At 46.8% G+C, this 14986-nt stretch overlaps 1 protein-coding gene across 2 annotated transcripts in view; it reads left to right on the forward strand.

The window, feature by feature from the left end:
- Nucleotides 1-14751, forward strand: part of TMLHE (trimethyllysine hydroxylase, epsilon) — a 45307-nt gene extending 30556 nt beyond the window's left edge. For both annotated transcript variants that reach the window (XM_077826541.1, XM_077826543.1), the window contains 5 exons: nucleotides 1095-1374; nucleotides 2818-2937; nucleotides 6744-6980; nucleotides 9704-9842; nucleotides 11233-14751. In XM_077826541.1, the coding sequence (XP_077682667.1) occupies nucleotides 1095-1374; nucleotides 2818-2937; nucleotides 6744-6980; nucleotides 9704-9842; nucleotides 11233-11364 (908 nt within the window). In that variant the 3' untranslated portion in view covers nucleotides 11365-14751. The remainder of the gene's footprint in view (nucleotides 1-1094; nucleotides 1375-2817; nucleotides 2938-6743; nucleotides 6981-9703; nucleotides 9843-11232) is intronic.
- The last annotated feature ends 235 nt before the right edge of the window (nucleotides 14752-14986 follow it).

Here is a 14986-nt window from a genome sequence, read left to right on the forward strand (position 1 = left end):
GCACAAAATAAACAAAGTTCAAGATATTTTTTTTTCTCCTCTTGGGTGTTTTTTAACAAGTAAAATATATAATTCAGAGAGGTGACTTTTTAAAGCATATCTTTTTAAATAGGATCAAACCATCGTAGTCACAAAACAAGTGGTGCCCTTTTTTCCCCCACCAAAAAAAAATTCTAAATGAATGTAAGAACTGAATATAGGCATATGGTAAAGATTTCCCAGTGCCCCATGGGTGCCCTTTAGCTTATATTCTTGGGCTGATGGTAAGGCTTATCTCTGGATCAAGTGCTGTTTTGGGAAGAAACCTAGCTGTGAACAGATAACTTGAGAACAGAGAGTGGTTCTGGCCTGTGCTACAGTTATAAACATTCCCTCAGAGTCTAAAGCTCTGTTCCCTTTTTTCGCCAAATATGTTTTTGTTTGAACTAGAGAAAATGCAGACACTCAAAGACTACATTAGAAGATGAATGACTTCCTTTCTTTTACATTTTCCCTCTTAATGTGAAGGTCTGATCAGAACTCCTGTCTTCTACTTTATCCTCTACCCATTGTTCTCTGCTCCACAGCTCGTCACTTTTTCTCCGGCTCTGAGGAGTGATTGTAGATTTGTCCCATTAGAGCTCAGCAGTTTATTCAGACCATTCCTGTCTTATCGGTGCCTGATTCCCCATGCATTACCACTCTGTACTGTCTAGGGGGTTTTAATGGATCTGATTTCAGGTTATAGGACTGCAAAGCTAATGTATTCTGTTCTGAACTTTGACTAAGGCATGATGTCAGACCTAGGGAGAATATGGGGCCCTAAGACTAAAGTAAAAGTAATTTAGCTGGGAACTAGAACTTGTAATGCAAATAAAGGAGTCACCAGGTGCACTGAAATATGAAATAACAATGTGGTGTATCAAATGCTCACTTTCTCACTGTAACCTCAAAGATAACTTCTTCATGTAACTTGTCCAAGAAAAATCTAATTCCGCAGTAAGAAGCTGTTGCTAGACAAAATTGTAGACTGATGACTACATCCCAGTCCCATGTTTTAACTGACTGATCACCCCAAAGCTCCAGTGGCAACAATGCTTTCTATTTTATCACAGGGCCAGATGGTCATGTGACCAGGTATGGGTTAGAGTGGCTGGTGAAGAACAGCTATGAGGGTCAGAAGCGGCAGGTCATGCATCCTCGAATTCTCTGGAATGCTGAGATCTATCAGCAAGCCCAAGTGCCCTCTGTGGACTGCCAGAGCTTCCTGGAGACAAACGAGGGGCTGAAAGAATTCCTGCAAAACTTCCTGCTGTATGGCATTGCTTTTGTAGAAAACGTCCCCCCGACCAAAGAGGACACGGAAATCTTAGCAGAGAGAATCAGCTTGATCAGGTAACTAGAGGTGCCCCAAGGAAGGCCACATGCAACTTACTAGGAGCTCCAAGGGCCACACACATAACAAGGAGCAGATTGTAGTCTCCCTCTTTAGTATGAAGGTGCAGCCTTCACTTACCCTCGATCCCAGAATATAACTCCAGTCAAGGTGAAGTATTACATACTGGGACCTGCAGTCTCTGTGGCCAGGCCATTTGATTCAAGATGGAATGTTGCATTGTAGAACCTGCCATGTCCACGGGCCCCACCTCCTTATTAAAATTAGGATTATGGCATTGTGGAGCTGCATAGGCAGCATCTGGCTACTGCTGTGCTAATGGATAATGTGAAGATCAATGAGTAAGTGTTGGACTGGGAAGATTTGAGCTTCACTAGGAGAGAGATTTCCTGTTTTAATACGAAGGGTTGGGAGGGCAGCCCTGGGCCTGGGAGCTGGAAAGATTAAAAAAAAAAAATCTGTAGTTGGCTCGAAAGGAGAAGTGTGGGAAAGATATTTCAAGTGTACAACAAAACAAAAACTCCACTGGTCTAGCCTGGGTTTGAATTTCAGGCTGTCTCCAAACTGAGTGCTGTAGAAACAGCTTACGTGCCCCAGGCCATTAGCAATACAGAGATTTACATCATGGAATTTCCACTCTTTTCATGCTGGTTAAGGAGTGGCATTGATGGGTTCCCAAGGGAGTCCTATCTGTCTTATCTATCTAGGTACTTATAGGCCTCATTACTGAGACTCAGATCCTCAAAGGTATGTAGGTGCCTAACTCCCTTTGATTTCACTGGGAGCTAGGTACTTAAATACCTTTGAGGATCTAGGGCTGAGTGTTTTTCAGCTTTCTACAATTTGCTTGTCATCAGCCTGTTTCCTCCTCTGCTGGTCATCTTCCTTCCCCATGGTTCAAGGCTTGGAGAGTGGGTGTTGGACCGGAAACTCGGGGGGCCTTGGAACTCAAGCAAGGTTTCTGTGCAATCCCAGAGGAGGTGGGTGGAAGGGGGAATGTGCTGTGTGAGGGTCAGCATCTTCAGACTGTGGGAATGCCTCACATGACTCAAGAGTGAGGCTTTTGTTGATTTTATAGGAATAGTGTTCAGCTGTAAGAGGCGATCCATTCATCTGCTTGGAGGATATTGGTCACGAGACTTCAAAGGCTATGGGGGTTACACAGGAGAGGTTGGAGCTCTGTTATGAGGGAAAGGAAACAAACACTTAAAGTAGTAGAAACCCCTTCACTTGAGACATTAGTAATGAGTCACTTAATTTATATTAGAAAATATGCAGCACACGATATTCTGACTTTCTAACTTGTACACTTTGGGGGATGGTGGCAGATACACTTATGAAAACAGCTAGGATGTTCCCTAAAGCAATCTGTGCCTCACCAGTTGTGTTTACTAGCCCCTCTGTCATGTACACCTGATCAGATCCTGTCTTTTCTCTTCCAGGGAGACCATCTATGGTAGAATGTGGTATTTCACCTCTGACTTCTCCCGCGGAGACACAGCATACACAAAACTGGCTCTGGATCGTCACACTGACACCACCTACTTCCAGGAGCCCTGTGGGTAGGTGCTTGTGCTGGTTCCCAAAGATGCAGCTCAAAGGACAAGAGTAATTTACAAGACTGAAGTTTCTAGTGGCAGAATTTTTGATAAGTGGGTTGGCTGGTTCTAGACCTTAGCCAGGCACTAAACAGACTCACCCATTCCAACAGTACGGTACTGCTGCACCAGGAATCTGTCAGCATGCTTTAGTTTTTAAATCCCATTTTTCCCCACCTAAAAATTCCTGGTCCTTCAGGCACACATTCTTATTAGGGGTTGGCTCTTGGGTGACTACATCTTGCTGTCAAAATGACTCAGGTTCTTCTTTGGTGCTCTTTTGGGATGACGTTGGCCTTACGACCATATATACAGTAGGCCCAGCCACCCAGCTACTTAGCAGTTTATGTGCTTTACAGCGTTAGTAAAATTACTATGAAAATCTATGTATAGATTCCAGAATCCCAAAATTCACAAGTTGCATATTAATGACTGATTATTTGTAGGCTGTGATGTGTGGGTTGTGCTGACTTATTTACCATCATTACACATGATCTGAGCAAGAACTTCAAATAAGTTTGGATTTACTTTCTTCCAGTGGTGTATTACTATCATCAGTTAAACAGCCTGCTGCTCGGACTCCTCAATTCCAAAGTTCATGCCTGTCTCCATTTTCAATATGTTCAGAACTGCAACATGCTCATTTAATGCTCATTCCCAGACTCTCTGTGTTCACAAGTAGATTTAGTCCCGTCTGGCCCTTGTGATGTAGACTTTATACCCTATTTGTGATGCAGGTTTTGATGCCCTGAGAGAAGAAGGCAGCTGGCCTAATGTGGATCACACTGTTGTGTAGGAGACTCAAGGCCTCATTTTCAGTCTGTCTTTTCATAGCGGGAGGTTGGGAATGCTGCGGAGACAGCTCCCTCAGTCACCAGGCAAAGGCCCAATTAGGGACCAGTGTTACTTAGCACTTTCTAAATACGGATGTAAAATACTAAAATGATTAAACGGTAAGCCTTAGTCTTACTGATTAACTGACCCTAATTGTTGTAACCCCAACTGCGTGGGCCGGCCAGAGCAAGTGGCCACAGCCCCTCTCCCTTTAATTGGTTAATTGATTAAACAACATAATTTTAATAATTTAAACTGTTAACTTTTTAAATGGATATTTACATCCCTATTTCTAATCATCTGAAAGGTGGCAACTGCAGTATGGAGCTTTTAAAGCAGAGGAAGGAATAATGGTGAGAGATCCTCTGGCTGCATATAAACTGCAGAGCAGCCCTCAGGAAGGGTAGAGGGAACTTACAAAACTGCCTGCCGGAGTTAAGCTCCAGCTGCCCAGTTCATATCTCATGTACTGTCATGGCAATGAAACTAGCACGAAACGTCTAGGTGGCAGGGAGTAACTTGCATAGCAGCGAGGGATGTTAAATGAATGAATTATTAGTATGCCCTGTATGTGGGAGAGGAGTACTTGCACAAGGCATAGGTCCTGCTGGCACACCGTCATCCAGGAGCTAGGCTGCTCTAGTATGTTCTATGAACAGCCAGGCATTATTCTGAGCCCTTTTTTGCGAAGTATGCTCTTCAGAGCTGATTTTATTAAGGAACTATCCGATGAAAACTCCACTGAAACAAATAGAAAAAAGTTCTCAAGAGTGAATGCGTTTATTTCTTGCAGAGTAGTAAAGGTTTCTGATTAAACCAGTAGCTGGAGAAATTGCTAATCTTTAGCTATTGTTGTTCCTTTCTGCTTTGAAAAAAACCTGTCTCCCTAGTGTGTCACTGTCTGCAGTGGCCTGCAGCATTATCTCTGGTTTTGATATCCTAAAATGAACAGGTAGGATTACCTCTAGGTGTTACAGGATGCTGACCTTTTGAAAGCCACAGTGTCTTCAAGCAACCTTTCTGCAGCCATATTGGTCTGTCAGCAGCTCTCCCCATTGTAAGGAGATCTGCCTTTGAATCTGTAGTGCGAGTTTTGAAGTCTCTTGCAGCTTGTAGGTGTAAGGAGATAGTTAGAGCCCAACAGAGAGAAGCTGCAGGTGCTGGATGAATGAGCTGGATGGATCACTACACACCTTTCTCATGGGGCCTCCTAAAACTTAGGACCAGTCAGTTAGAATTGGACCGGAGACTTCCAGGGAAAGCACAGAATGCTGCAGAAAGTTGTGGTGGTAATTTAATGGGTGAAACTGTCAACTCATAAAACTGGTGCTGGGGAGCTCTGTTTGGCTGGAGGGTGCCATCTGACAGACTACACCTTACCAAGTAGGTCTGAAGAGAAATAAATGAGAAAGATATGTTGGAGGTGGTAGAGGGGTGAAGTTTGGGTTGTTTGGCTTCCCTTGTCTGAGCAATTCCACCCCTTACAATATTTTGTGGAGGGCTGGCCCAATGGCTAGGAAATAGCTTGTGATTCAAGTTATGAATTGAATTCCCTTCTGCCATAGACTCCTTATGTGATTTGGGCAAGTCACTCAAGCTCTGTGCCTCAGTTTCCCATCTGTACAATGTGGACAGTAGCACTTCCCTACCTCACAGGGTGTTGAGGATAAATATGTTAGATTGTGAGGTGCTCAGATGCTACGATGATGAGCATCTAAGAGAGAGAGGTTCATATTTTAAGTAGAACTTTAACTTTGGTTTCCCTATTTTTCCAAAGCTTGCCTTTTTTTAACTCACTTTATTGTAAGGCATTTTAGAGGAATTAGTTTTATGCCTGTTCAACTTTTAAAATCCAGGATGAATCTTCTTTTGGGTTGGGAATAGTTTATAGTACTTCAATGCAATTTGATCATTGTAAAAACTGCTGTAGAAACTGTAACACAGTATTTTAATTAAGCCATGTCCTAGTGCAGGGGTGGGCAAACTATGACCTGGCTCCTCTCTGGCGCTCCGGCCAGGGCCCTGGGTCGGGGTCGCACCACGCGGCTCCTGGAAGCCGCAGTATGGCCCTGCTCCAGCTCCTACGCACTCCAATGGGAGCCGCAGGGGTGGAGCCTGCGGATTGGGCAGAGCTCAGAGCTGCCTGGCCGTGTCTCCGCATAGGAGCCGGGGAAGGGACATGTCACTGCTTCCGGGAGCCGCTTGAGGTAAGCGCTGCTCTGTGCCTGCACCCCCTGAGCCTCTCCGCATGCCCCAACCCCCTGCCCCAGCCCTGATCCCCTCCCGCCCTCTGAACCCCTCGATCCCAACCCAGAGCACCCTCCTATACCACAAACTCCTCATCCCCAGCCCCACCCCAGAGCCCGCAGCCCCTTCCGCACCCTAACCCCAATTTTGTGAGCATTCATGGCCCGCCATACAATTTCTATTACCCAATGTGGCCCTCAGGCCAAAAAGTTTGCCCACCCCTGTCCTAGCATGTCTTCCAATCCCTAGTAAGAGAAGGAGCCATTTCAGACTTCAGTTGGGATGGCGGGGAGTAGGGGAACACTTTACTAAATAAACCTGCAGTCTTTAATTAATAACTTCAGTTATAAGACTGGGCTTTAGAATTTCACAACTACTTATATTTTAGGGTTAAACACTTCTTAGCTTTTTGCACTGGCTGGCTTTGTCCTCATTCAGTGAAATGCATGATAGCTGACGATGTAAAACAGCAGCATCTGCCACTTGCTATTGAGCCATGTCAGGTGTCCCAATTAAATGAAGTATACTATAAAAGAGACTCTGAAGCGGTCATGAGCTGCTTCTTTTCCAGGTTCATTCCCCTTTCTTGGTAGTTATCTTCCTATAACTACCCACATGACTTCACTCTCTACCAAGTGACAGACTGACTGGATTTTCGTTTGTGATGTGTGTTCTCTCCCCCCTTGCAGTATCCAGGTGTTCCACTGCCTCAAACACGAAGGGACAGGTGGCAGGACGCTGCTGGTTGATGGCTTTTACGCAGCAGAGCAGGTTCTCCGGCGAGCTCCTGAAGAATTTGAGCTCCTCACCACGGTGCCGCTGAAACATGAGTACATTGAGAATGTTGTGGGCTCTCACAACCACATGATTGGGATTGGGCCAGTTTTGAATATCTACCCCTGGAACAATGAGCTCTATTTGATCAGGTGAGAAGTAATGGATCACACCATTGTTTGGGGGGTGGAGAGGGGGGAGCAGCCATTAAAGACATATGTGGCTTTTCCAGCATGCTGGTCCTTTTGCACAGTGTAGACTGATAGAACCACTCTCCTTTTACATCCTGCATTTTCTCCTGCTCTCCCAGCCAGTACTAGTGCTGAACCATGTACCAGTGCTGGGGCTGCTGGCTCTTCTAACTGGTACTTTAGGCTCTCTACCCTATCTTTTAAAGATAAGCCTCTGTTCTGAGCTCTGGCAATGCCACTTCTTGACCATCTCCCATTCAGCTGCGAGCTGTCTGCCCTGCAACGGAACAGTTGCAGGACTGGGTTTGAAACAGCCTCCGCTCTAATATGGGTTACAGCACACTTGGCTGAAAGGGAGGGGACGGGCCCTGTCTACAGGCAAGGTTTTCATCTGAAAAATGAGGACAGTTGCCCAGAAAGGGTGGGAGCCACTATTCTAATCTGAATATTTGATGTAATTCTCACCAACTTCCATGCACTTATTTTTCAGTCATTACCCATGCCATTCATTATAAAGTCTAAACCCGTGGCAATTCCGTGCCTGCCAAATTCCCAGACTGACAATGGGGAGGTGTCCAGGGAATTTTCAGGGCATCATCTCCTGGGCAAGCAGCCAGAAGCCCAAACACTCTGTACGTTTCAACAGAGAACTCCGGCTCTTAAATCTCAGACTGCGAGTCGCTGCCAACCCCAATGCACTCACCCACTGCCCTGCCCAGTCACCTTTCTGCAGGGGGGCTGCAGGTGGCACAGGTCTTCCTCTTCAGCTGGATCTTGCACTATTTAGGTCAATGAGAGTCATGCCATTGACTTCAATGCCAGCAGGATCAGGCCCCTTATACAGGTCTTTCTATATGTCACCTAGTCTACAGGGATGTGGGGGTAAAACTTAGCCCAAGTTTTATTGATTCTTTGATTCTGGTTAGAATGCAAGCTGTCCAGCTTGTGCTCTTTATTTTGGATGATGATCAGTTGTGTTTGCCATCTCTGTACCTCATAACAGCACCTAAGATGAACTATAAACATTCAGCCCTGTACCTTTGTTTCATTAAACGTACATAGTATTGAAGCAGGCTTCCACTGATTTTCCTATTGAGGATGCTGATTGGTCAGTTTGTTCAAGCACTGGTATTCCCAAAACAGTGTTGAGCTAGTCCAGGGGTGGGCAAACTTTTTGGCCTGAGGGCCACATTTGGGTGGGGAAATTGCATGCAGGGCCATGAATGTAGGGCTGGGGCAGGGGGTTGGGGTGCGTGAGGGAGTGCGGGGTATGGGAGGGGGCGCGGTGTGCAGGACGGGGCTCAGGACAGGGGGTTGGGGTGCAGGAGGGGGCTTGGCAGGGGTTTGGGGTGCAGGAGAGGGATCAGGACAGGGGGTTGGGGTGCAGGCAGGGTGCATCAGGGTGCTCAGGACAGGGGTTCGGGGTGCAGGAGGGGGATCAAGGCAGGGGGCTGGGGTGCAGGAGCGATGTGTGGTGCGGCACGGGACTCAGGGTGGGGGGTGGGCTCCAGCCTTGCGCCACTTACCTGGAGCGGCTCTGGGGTGGCAGAGCGCCGCTAAGGCAGGCTCCCTGCCTGCCCTAGCCCCACACCATTCCCGGAAGCGGACATCACTACGTCCCTGTGGCCCCTTGGGAAGTGGGGGGCAGAGGGTTCTGTGTGCTACCCTTGCCTGCAGGTACCTCCCCCTGAGCTCCTATTGGCCAGGAACGGGGAACCGCAGCCAATAGGAGCTTCAAGTGTGGAATCCACAAACGAGGGCAGCGCACGGAACCCTCTGCCCCCTCTCCGCCCCCACCCCACCCCCGCCAAGGTCCGCATGGATGTGGTGCCGGCCGCTTCCGGGAGTGGTACGGGGCCCGCAGCGCCATGGGCATGGCAATCCCGTGGGCCGGATCCAAAGCCCTGAGGGATTGGCTCCAGCCCGCGAGCCGTAGTTTGCCCACCCCTGAACTAGTCACTGATTGGAGAGTAAGATTGTGCAATCTACTATCTCCTTTTATTATGACAGGAGGAGTTTAAGGTTCTCCATGATACATCGGGGTTGATCTTCCGCTTAGAGTTTATACCCATCTATCCCTTGACATACAGGTCACTAACCATGCATCATTTTTGATTTTGTTCCTACTTGCCAGCCATAAAGAAATAATCACTCTGGTGTGCGGGCCTTTTGCCTGCTCTCTGCATTGCATGAATTTCACCCTCTCAGCATTCCAAGCTGGCAAATGAGTGATTCAGAGTCACTTAAATGATGCTGCCTCTGCCTTGAAGCACTGCGATGCTCTGACTTCACCCTGCCCAGTGTAAATTGTCAATTGTAGTTAAAAAGAGTTTTTATAAGAAAGGGACACAATCAGGTCATTTGAGGCCAGCAGGTTTAAAAAAAATCGAAAACAAAATATTAACAGAAATGTGGTGTGTTGTGTTTTTTGTTTTGTTTTTGGAAAATAATTCAGTGAGGATAATTTTGTTTGGATTTAATTGTTCCTTCTTAAATCCCCCCTCTTCGCCCACCCCACCCCTGACACATTTACTACATAAATACAGAGTAACCCCAATGCGTTTTTGTGGCCTTCCTAAAGACGTCCTTTGTGCATTAGACTATAGAGGTTTCCTGTGGAATATCTGGCTCTGCTCTGCTCATAGATCCATGGTGACCGTCTCTTCTGTTTTGTTCTGACCCAGGTACAATAACTACGACCGAGCTGTCATCAACACGGTGCCTTATGATGTTGTGCATCGCTGGTATGCCGCGCATCGCACACTCACCACAGAGCTACGGAGACCAGAAAACGAACTCTGGGTCAAACTGAAGCCAGGCAAGGTAGTCACAGGATGTGGGAGCATGTGAACTCACTTCACTGAGGGTGGCAGCACATATTTAGATATAACAGGGACCTGGCAATTAAGACAGCTGATTTTCCCCCGACTTGGTGTAATACTTTGGATAAGTTCCATGTGCCTGTTTCCCTCTCACAACCCTGTGGCAGGATGAATTGTATCGGCAGCACCCAAGTCTCCATTGCATACATTCTTACCACCAGAAAAGTGGGGCAGAGGGAGGATATGGCCACAAGTCAAAGCAAAAATAGTGGGAATTCACCCAAAAACAGTGTGGGAGGAGGGCTGCCACAGATGGAGAAATAGATCTCCTGATCTGTGAAGTAGGGCCAATAAAAATACCAGTGTGAGGTAGGTTGTGAAGGTTAATGTGTGAAGTGCTTTCAGGTCTTGTAGAAGTGGGAGATCTTATTAATGGAAATATATGAAACATGTAGAGGGCATCTGAGGAAACGGATGAGACCAGCATTCCTATCAAGCTCTGTCCTCAGGCTGCTTTCAGAGTCTTGCACTGCAAAACAGTCTATAAAATCAATATTCTCTAACCCCAGACATGACTGAAGTGTGTGGTGCACAAACCATGGAAGCAGAAAAAAGAAGGGTCCACCCCAGGGTTTACAATGCCCAGGATGTGCTGTGCTTTAACCCCTTGTCTAGCATTACAATTACAATGCACAGAACCAGACTATATTACAAGTGTGCAGATCCTAGGCATGTTTTGGCCTAGCGACACATCCGTCCAAGCCTACCAAAAAGGTTTGCGTATACACAAGATAGATTCAGCCCGTGGAGATTAGTGTCAGAAAGCTGCTACAACCTCCCTCTGCTCCTGCATGACAGAGGGGAGGATATGCAGCTCGAAAAGTGGAGTATGGCAACCCCTGAGGTTAGAGTTTGTGCCCCTTCCACCCTCTCCCTGTTACTGCAGGAGAAGGGCAAAGGATGCGAGGTTTATATTGCTGGTGAACTCTGCCAACAGGCCACTACCATAGAAGCACCAAGCAAATGGTATAGACTGTGCCAGTACTGTCTCATTGTTTCTTTGTACTCCACTGTTTGTCTGTGTTATCTGTCGTCTCTCATCTTCGATTGGAAGCTCTTTGGGGCAGGGTGTGCCTTTTTGTTCTGCAGTTGTACAGCACCTAGCGCAGTGGTGCCTTGGTCCATGACTGGGGCTAGGAGTTACTGCACTGTAAATAGTAATTCATTGTTCATTTCAATGCCTATATATTGAGCAGCCTGCCAGGAGCAGCCCAAGGGCCACACTTAATGTTTCAGTGTGTCATTTAGGTGATAATCTGCTCTAGTATGACCTCTGTTCATGTGGACACTTCTTCACTCTGTATTCTCAGTGCTTTTCTCCTCTTATGTAGGCGCTGTTTGTGGATAACTGGCGCATCCTGCATGGGCGGGAATCATTCACAGGATACCGCCAGCTGTGCGGGTGCTACCTGACAAGAGATGACATGCTAAATACTGCACGTTTCCTGGGGCTGCAAGCTTAACATAGACTGTCAGCAGCAGAGAGGCAGCAAAACTTGTCAACCACAGTGCTCCCAAAACTGTGCGTCACCAGAACGAGCACGTTTTAAATACCTCATACACCCTATCCCTGCCAAAAAGTTCTCGGTGCCTGGGGGAATGGGCAGGAGTTAAGGGTCACCAGAGCTTTACCTGATTGTCAGCTATTGGGCAGAGGGGGAGACCTCTCTTGCTCCTCATCCCCATGGCCTTTCAGCACAGTCTGACTCAGCTTGAGAAGGAAGAAGCCAAGAATCTGAGTTGCCGCTGAAAATGCTCACAAACACCAGCTGATGCAAAATTCCAATCAAGTGCCTTCTGGATTTTAAATGAGGTGGTAAAGCCCTCACATTCCCCTAGGTGTTTTGTCAGCAACCTTCCAGGATTCATTGCATGTTGTAGGCCAGAGTAGCTATTTGCTTTGTTTTGACCCTGAACTAGACCTGATTCCAGCTCGAGAGAGAACAAGAGGGTTTCTTTGGTCCTGCTTGAAGCAATGCAAACACCAAATTACTCCAGCTTGAGGGTGGTGACAAGTTTCTTTTCTCTTTCCTGCTCCTTAAACACCTCCCCTGGCCACACCCATGTGCATGCATTTCGGGGCAGATACAATGTCATCTTTCTCCAGTAATTGAAGGCAAACTGTGCTGACTGATGGCCCAAACGCATCAGCCGGTGTAGTATTGAACCTCTCCAGGGAGATCTGTGGGGAAGGAGGAAAAGTGAGAAGGATCTGGGAGGGAGCAAGGTGCAGTTCATCAGGCAGCAGTGCAAGGCAAGGACACTATTTCCGACACCCCTCGGTTTGAGCAGCAGCAGGCTTGTCTCCACTGTTCCCACAGCCTTACCTGGTCAGAGCTTCCCTGCACATAGGGTGAAGGCACAGCTGCTGCAGTGTTTCTTGCAGACTTGCTGCTTAGGCCTTTCTGTTCTCTCTGCCTAAGGGCTACAGGCTTAGTGCAGGGAAGCTGGCAACCTGCTGCTGAGAGAGGCTTAGGGTCTTGCATCATATTTTCCTCCAAAGGTCGCTAACGAGATGCCTTTCAGGCCCAGAAAGACATGGATTGCATAGGAGTGTCTGGCATTTTAAGGGACACTGTCAAGATAGAAATCCTCTTTAAAAGCAGACCCTTTCCTGTTACCAATGACAGCTGACCATGACCAATCTCATTTATTTTTTCACTCTTCAGGCTGTTTGCTTTTTTCACCTCACTAAGCCTGGAAAATGAAACGAGGCTGGTCAGTCTCGCCTCTGATTCTCCTGAACTAGCCAGCTGCTGTTCTGCTGCAAACAGAGTATGGGGATGTTTACCTATAAAGCCAATGGTCTTCATTTAGTTCACATACAGATTAATGATAGGTTTCAGAGTAACAGCCGTGTTAGTCTGTATTCGCAAAAAGAAAAGGAGTACTTGTGGCACCTTAGAGACTAACCAATTTATTTGAGCATAAACTTTCGTGAGCTACAGCTCACTTCATCGGATGCTCAAATAAATTGGTTAGTCTCTAAGGTGCCACAAGTACTCCTTTTCTTTATACAGATTAATGTCTCCTAGTACTAGGGTTCATAAAATTTCTCTGAAACCTACCTGGGTGAAACGATTAGACAATGTCCGTTTAAGGGACTCGCTCCGCTAGACAGCAAGGCTTTGCTTCAGTCACTGGGGTTTGTCAGGGAGTAACTGCAGCACCCAGTGTAATCCACCAACTGGGGATATGTGCAAAAGTGATCCATTAGCTGTGAATTCATGTCTGCAAGTTTTGGGTGGAGAGGGTCTTTTTTCCAGTTGTGTGTTTTCCAAGACCCATGGACTGGAGGCTGCTCTGGTGCTGACCGTTTCTGCTATAGGAGGCAGCTCTCAATTTTTGTCACAGAAGGAAGGAAAAAAGCCTCATCAAGCCCTCTGCACAGAATTCTTCTCTTGTAAATTGGTGGGAGGGATAGCTCAGTGGTTTGAGCATTGGCCTGCTAAACCCAGGGTTGTGAGTTCAGTCCTTGAGGGGGCCATTTAGGGATCTGGGGCAAAATTGGGGATTGGTCCTGCTTTGAGCACGGGGTTGGACTAGATGACCTCCTGAGGTCCCTTCCAACCCTGATATTCTATGAATTAACAAGAACTCTGGTACTTGGTACACACGGGGACTACTGCAAAGCATACATTTTGAAAGCCTTTTACACATAAAAAATGGATAAAAGCGAAAACGTTAAAAATCAGGGTCTTGGCACTTCACTCACTCAATGAGTGATACCACCTGGGTAGTGCCACTTTCTGGCCTTTGGTGCTTTTACTATAATGTCGTCTTGGGTTCCAAACACTGCACTGGGGCGGCGGGTGATTTCAAGAACAGCCTAGATATAGAAACAGGTGGAAAAACCTGTTTGTATTGGGTGTTTTAAAACTGTAGGGAGTGGGGAGGGAGTTTGCCATCAAAATGTTGGGCCTGAAGCGCAGCTGAGAGCTTTGCATTTGAGAGGGAGTGGAATTCACGAATTCCTTCACAGCCTGGGGGATGTTCTGTCAGGATTTTGTTGGAATGGCAGTGATGTTTGCACATGGCAAAGTGCTACCAGATTTCCTGAGTCCAAATCTCTGTATTTCAAAGAGCAGCACTGTGGGTAACACAACCAGTAACACTCTATCTTCTCTCCAGTGGGGCCAGCTGCTCCAAGCAGCACTTGTTACTAGGTAAGGCTCTGCTACCTCCGGAAGCTCAAACACCCAGGACTCAGACTAGAGCAAGGGAAAAATTGCCTCAAGGTTATTGACAAGAGACTGGAGTGAAACCTCTGCCTTTCTGATAGGGAACCGGGGTATGGTAGGTGCTCCTCTGGACCCAGCAGACTGAATAGATGGGGGATACCAGTCTACCTAGAAGCGACTCTGGTGGAAACTGAACCCTGCTCCCTAACTCGCCAGAAGTGACTATACGATCCCCATTATAATGACGTGGTGCTGGTTTGTTTTCCCCTTGAAGCACATGGTGGGGAAAGCTACCAGGAATTTGTAAGCTTCTGAAACATATTTTTCCTGCATGTCCTTTTCAGCTTCTCTTAACCTCCCTCCCCAGCAACAAAGGTGGAGGGGCGAGAACCTTGGCTTAACCTTCCTCACCACCCTTCCCCAGATCTTAGGGATTTGGAATTTCTTCTGAGCAACTTGCTGGAGTCAAGTATTTGGGGTCACACACTAGTGCTCTGTCACTTACTTAGTACTAGTGTACTTAGTCACACACTAGTGCTCTGTCAAATCTATGCATTTGTCTTAACATCATGTCTGGAACAGTCTGTTCACAATGATGCTCTTCGATGTACTCAAGCTTTTCAGACTAATTTTTGCTAATAAAATAGGAGTTGCTTCTTTTTTTCACCACAGTGAGTTGGAGGCTCAGGTCTGTGAGTATGGGACTTATCTCTCACCTGTGTTACACTGATCCTGCCATTACATGTGCTCCGTTACATCTAGCCAGTCCTCAGTCCAATCTTCTTCAGGGTTTTTCTCCTCCCAAGGTTGTTAAATCTCCAAGAGTGACTTGGATCTTGGAAAAGTTTTTTTGAGAGGGTAATTTTCCTCTCTGCCTGAGACACACAGTACAGATGCCAAGTTG

Source organism: Eretmochelys imbricata, chromosome 9, assembly GCF_965152235.1.
Source record: "Eretmochelys imbricata isolate rEreImb1 chromosome 9, rEreImb1.hap1, whole genome shotgun sequence".
Classification (NCBI taxonomy): Eukaryota; Metazoa; Chordata; order Testudines; family Cheloniidae; genus Eretmochelys; species Eretmochelys imbricata.